The 6,319-nt window shown below is 40.3% G+C and overlaps 1 protein-coding gene across 1 annotated transcript; it reads left to right on the top strand.

The window, feature by feature from the left end:
* LOC107641094 (protein FAR1-RELATED SEQUENCE 5-like) lies at window positions 1,838-2,812 on the top strand. The gene has a single exon (XM_016344601.1). It carries the CDS (start codon window positions 1,838-1,840, stop codon window positions 2,810-2,812), a length of 975 nt encoding a protein of 324 aa, XP_016200087.1.

Raw genomic sequence — 6,319 nt, 5'->3', positions numbered from 1 at the left:
TTTTGATCAATTTTACCAGTTTTTAGTCTTTTACTGTAATTTTTTCACCCAATTGAACTAGTCAGGTGACTAATTTATTATGTTTTATCCGATTCAATTGACCGATTTGATCAGATTCTCATCATAACTATGGCAAAGTCTTTGGTATAGACGGCAAGATAGTATCTACATGTGTAGCCAATGGGTGGCAATCTGTGACTATGACATGTGGTATAAGGAGGGGACAAATTGATCAGGCTTTCACAGAGATTGCAGGAAAAGTTGATGGAAACACGTGAGGGAAGGCATAGTTAAGTTGGGTAATTAGGTGTTATAATTAGTAATCAGTTTTGGCTGAATAGGGGCCCAAGCCTTGGCCCGTTTTTTGTTGTTGGACAAAAATGTTTTGATGCTATTTTTTAATCTGTTAACAAAAAAAAAAGAAAGGGACCCAGGTCATTTCCAACCCTCTCTCGTGACCCAACCCCCTCCCTCTGTCCCTGAATCATTCATTCATACACGTACAGGAGAACGCAGAATCAAAGAAATCCTCATGGCCTTGCCCTCCGCCTAGCCCTGCATGGTCGCCGACTAACACAGGTCCTCAGCACCGCAGCTTCTTCCTCCATCTTCGCCGCCTGACGCAGTAACTCGGCAGGTCCTCATCGGGTCTTCATCTCCACTGGCTTCTCGGCACGGACCCAGGTTAGTGGCTTATCGTCTTCATCTTCACTGAGGGTGTGGTCTTCTTCTTGAATTTTTGTTTCTTTTTTCTTCAATTGTTCTTCGGTCTTGCCTTGCATTTTTGTTCTGAAGTTCGGTTCTTGGATTCTTCTTCTTCGATCTTCGGTCTTGGTTTGAAGTTTGATTCCGTCTTGTATTTGCAAATTTGTATGTATGGTTCTGAATGCTATGTTACTCTGTGGAAATTTGTATGTATGGTTGCTAATGGTAGAAACTCACTCTGTTAGGCAGAATTTACACTGTATGGTTGCTAATGGCAAAAGCTTACTCTGATGCTAATGGTGGAAATTTGTATATTGTTGAATGCTGTAGGCAGAATTTGAATGTCTCTGAAGTACTTGGATTATTGAATTTGAATGTCTCTGAAGGCTGAAGTAGTGATTTGTGATGTTGAATATCTCTGATTCATTGAGTTTTGATTTGTGTTTTAGATATGAAATTTGTGATAAATGATAACTGACTTCTCGTGCTTATGAAATTTGTGTTTTCCCTCAAGTTAATTTTGGTTCATGTGATTTAATTGGTGTTTAGGGTAGAAACTGAAGAGGTTTTTTTAATTGGATTTGCAAGGTGAAATTTGGTTGACTTTTGATTTAATTTGGTAACAGTGTTTATGATTGGGTTTATCTGATTTTCATTCTTTTTGAATTTGGTAATAGTGTGATTTCTTTTTGCTGTTTTGTAGTATTTGTTGCTGAATGATGGTTGTTCTCTCTTGCCTCTGTTTAGTAATCTTTATTGAAATTATGTACATTTTCAATGCATATTTGTACATTTTCATTGATATTAAACCTTGTAAATAAGTATCTGGTTAATTATTATTCCAATGTTGTGGTTAAAATTTTTGTATAGTTGATGATTTCTGTACCGATTTCCTTTACTTGAATTTGTAAAGTTGACTGTGTGTTAAATTGGTTTGCTGCTGCCCTTTTAAGTTACAAATTCTTTAGGGTTTTGCAATTTTAATTGCCGGATTATCTATTTAGGTGTTGTGGTTGTCTGTTTGTTAAATTGTTGTTGTGTAGAGGTTAAGGCTGTGTATTTTTATAGCAGAAAAAAGTTATCATTTAAAAAACCAACTATTACAACTTAATAGATAGAGTGCTATGGTGGGATGGGCAAGTCAAACGGTTTGTCTCCAGATGAAAGTGAAAACGAGTTATGCCTTTCAAACAACAACGTTGTTGATGAGAATGACTTAAGAAAGGTTGAGTTGTTGTCGGATGAAGATGGTCGTGAATATGGTTACGTGACTGGGTTGACTGCAGAGGATATAATGAAAAAGTTGTTTCGAAGTGAAGAGCGTGCATATGAGTTTTATGGTAGGTTAGGGGAATGCAACGGATTTGGGGTCCGTAAGGGAGACTATGCAAAGGATGAAGATGGGAGTGTAGTGAGAAGGAGGTTCTTCTGTAATCGGGCTGGCCTAAGGGATGGAAAACACTACAACAGACTAGACAGGAAGAGATGCCATAGGCCTGAGACATGCACGAATTGCCAGGCCCTGATGTCTGTATACCTTGATAAGGGTAGCTCGGTTTGGAAGGTTCGGAAAGTAATCCTCGAGCATAACCACGAGTTGATACCGATGGGAATGGTTCACATGATCCGAAGTTTCCGGGCGATATCGGGTTCTGCAAAGGCCCACATGGATGGAATGCATACGTATGGGTTGCCGACATCTAAGATATTGGGGTACATGGCTGGGATTATGGGTGGTTATTCTTCTTTGGGTTTTACCAGGAAAGACGCATACAACTATATGGATCGGTTGAAGCATGAAAAGGTGGTTGATGGAGACATGAACGCTGCTATAGTATACCTGGAAGGCAAGGCAACTGCTGATCCCATGTCTATGGCCCAGTACAATTTGACTGAAGAAGGTATGTTGGGAAACATGTTCTGGGCAGATGGTCCTAGCAGGGTTGATTTTCAACACTTTGGAGACGTCGTTGCATTCGATTCGACGTATAAGAAGAACAAGTACAATAGACCCGTTGTCATATTCTTAGGTTCAAACAATCACAAGCAAACAACAATTTTTGGTTTCGGTTTGGTTTTAGATGAGACAATCAGTTCATACAAGTAGATGTTGGAGAACTTGTTAGAAGTCATGTGTGGGAAGCTGCCCTCTGTAGTCGTTACCGACGGAGATGAATCAATGATTGCTGTAGTTAGGGAGGTGTTGCCCCGGAAAACCCATAGGTTGTGTGCATGGCATCTGCAGAAGAATGTGACCTCGAACACCAACGAGCAGATGTTCCGTGATGTCTTTGCCAAGTGGTTGTATGCTGACATGGAGGTTGAAGAGTTTGAGTGTGAATGGGCACATGTTGCTGAACAGTATGGGTTACTTAATAAGTATTCGGCGTTATAATTGTATGAAAAGAGGAAGATGTGGGCAAATGCGTACTTGCGTCGCAAGTTTTACGCTGGGTTTCGTACGATGTCTCGGTGTGAGGGCATCAATTCCCATCTAAAAAAATTTCTGTCGTCTAGGCACACTATTCGAGAGCTTGTGCAGAATCTGGAGCTACTAGTACGGGAGTACCGGAACAGTGAGCTGGTTGCACAGTTCAGTTCAATTTACGGTGTTCCCGTTATGACGACCTGTCTTGATCCCATCGAACAGTTTGCTGCATCGGTGTACACGAAGGTCATATTCACACAAGTGAAGAAGGAGATTGAGTCTATCTCGGTCGTTAACTTCGTAAGCAAACGAAGGGTCTCAACAACCATGGTGTACATGGTTGAGGAGTATGGATTCCCCGGTCAGAATGTGGTGGCATTGTACGATCCAAAAAGAGGTAGGTTGGTATGTCGATGTAGATTTTCGGAGAAAGAAGGTTTTCCTTGCAGGCATATATTTTTTGTCATGAAGCACGAGCACGTAAAAAGAATTTCCGAAAGCTTGATTTTGAGACGATGGAGGAAGGATGTGAAGACAGTCAACGAATACAATGAGAAGACGGGACTAGAGGATGAGCGGGGTTTCTTGTTGAGACATGGAGCCCTACATGCTGCTTCGCAGTAGATGTTGTTCGTCGGATCTAAAAACGACGATCTGTACAAGAAATGCATGAGCGGGATCAGGCATATATGCTATGATCTAGAAGCCCGCAGCGGCAATGACACGATGGATAGGAGTCCGAATGCTGCTTGTGTTGTTCGGGATCCAACCGTTGTGCGCACCAAAGGGGCACCCAGCACACGGGGACACAAAGGTAGAAAAAGGAAGTGCACGAGATGCAGGAAAACGGGGCACACAAAGCGGAGGTGCACGGAGCCACAAAAAATCTCAACCTTGATAAGATATAAACACTGTCCCAAGAAGGAAACGAAAGTTAGCAAACTCAAGGTAAACACTTGGTTGCAAACCCTATATTCACTACTTAATTAGTTTTACCTCATTAAGTAAGCAATTTTATATCAATTTTGTTGTCATGTAGGCTGTTTCTCCGCACTTTAACCTGCATGCTAATCAAGGCAAACGGTTAGAAGAGGGAGATGATAGTCGCAGTGAGCAAGATGGTGGAGCAAACGACAGATGGGACCATGTAATAGGCACAGTGCAAAGCCAAACCAGGAACATGGGCGGAGTGGGTAACACCGTCGACTGGAACATAGAGGTAATCGACTTGTGGCTTGGTAATCTCCCTTTCGATTGTTACTCGTATTCTGATTTCTCCATCCATAGAACATGCTTTGTGGCAGGGATTGTGTTTGGGAATTTCTTGATGATATTTCAGGGCGCTGTTTGTATTATGAATTTATTGTTATGGAACTTGCAAATTAGCTGCATGTACTTGATTTTGTTATAGTCATTGTGGAGTAGAAGTAGTTACTGTGATTCATTGATCTTGGGTGAGTTTGGATTAATGTGAGGTTCTTCGTTGTAGGTATTGGAAATATTGCGGTTGTTACAAGATCGCTGTTGAAAGTATTGAGCACATGGTGTTCTTTGTATAGATGGAAAAACGTTTTATACGTTACCAACTTTTTAAGCGTTCTAAATTTCCTTGGTTTGTATTCCGTTAATCCGGCTGATGCCCAGAATCGTGCAGCTGCATCCAAGTTAGCATGAAAAGTAAATTATGGTGTTGTTATACCTACATATATTGGAAGAAATAATTTTGCAGTTGAGGGAAGATTGAAAGACAGCAACATCTCTATTTGTTAGCCATGCAATTTATAAATTTATTTCAATTTTCCTGTTCCCACTTTTGATTGCATTTTAAGGATAAAGAAATATCAGATGATATACGATCTCTCAGGTCCAGGAATTTGTATCTCCAGGAAATGCATCGCAATAACCCATCGAGAGAAATATAAGTTTTCACACATTTGTCTCAACCACGAACACGCATGCACTGATTTTGAGTTCGCCCGCTTGGAGTATTATAATTTCACCTTCATTTCATTATCTTTTCTTACTGTACTAGTAAACATTTCTCAAGTGTTAGTTCATTCCAATTCTCGAGTATAAGTTCTTTCCATTATTGACATGTGTTTTTTAAGTTTGGTTTACAAGATATTCTTAATTGTATAACAAGATCTTGTATACGTAAAAAATGTTATAGAGTAATTCAAAGGTTTTTTTTTTAATGAATCCGGAAAACAAAGAAGCATTAGCTCGTGATAAAAAAATCTATACATGTTAAGAACCTCCAAATAAAACAGTGTTCAAGTGAGAGACCAACAGTGAGTCCTTGCAGCATTGTTACCTTGAGTGGTTGTTGCTTAACAGTGCTATACTGTGCTGCTGGCCTTGTACCCTTGTTGTTGTCAGTATTTTTTGCAAGGTCAGAATTTGTGTTTACAGCATTCATTCCAGCGCCGATCTTGGCTATTATAGCATCGACATCGTTGGTTAAAGCCACCGCGTCGACATCCTCCGAGGCCAGCTTCGGCTTTCGGTGCCACTCCTTCTTTTGCTTCTTTGCATCGTGAACAGCAAGACCTTTAGTTGAACCATACCTCTCCTGGTGCATTAGCAGCCTTTCTCGTCCTTTTGCATATTCCGACCACAGTATCTCCAGTAGGGTTCCGTGACCATCGACCGTACGCTTAAGCTTCTTAATCTCCTCTGCCTGAGTCTCAACTATAGATCTAGTTGCTCCATCAGATCCGAGCAAAATCTGGAAACCCAAAGAAAACAAATCTCTTAAAAAAATATAGACACACGGTTGAAAGATAAAATCAACAAGAGAGGTCCATTTGGAAATGATCCTTATGCAACCCACCTCACGCACTTTGTTGAACACGTCGACGATAGGATCATCTGATGTGGAAAATACCTCCTCGGTCACAACCGGCATCTGCTTTGTCTCTTCCACACCAGAGTCATCTTTCGAGGCCACATGAGGACCCCCAACCTTCTGCACAGTAGCCTTCCCCTTATTTTTCATGTCTGCCTCCAACGACCCAGAGCAAAGAAGATTCCCCTTATTTAAGAAATAAATTTTTAAATTTAGAAAAGGGGAAATATTTTAAAAATATTAAACAAATACTCAACTCGTAAAAATTTATTACATTCTCAAAATATAAAGTTTTAAAATGACAACGACATATAAACAAAAACATAATATTTTATATT

The sequence above is a fragment of the Arachis ipaensis genome, chromosome B05 (assembly GCF_000816755.2).
Source record: "Arachis ipaensis cultivar K30076 chromosome B05, Araip1.1, whole genome shotgun sequence".
In the NCBI taxonomy this organism is placed as follows: domain Eukaryota; kingdom Viridiplantae; phylum Streptophyta; class Magnoliopsida; order Fabales; family Fabaceae; genus Arachis; species Arachis ipaensis.
Note: the sequence above shows the minus strand (reverse complement) of the source record. Positions and strands in the feature narration are given on the sequence as shown.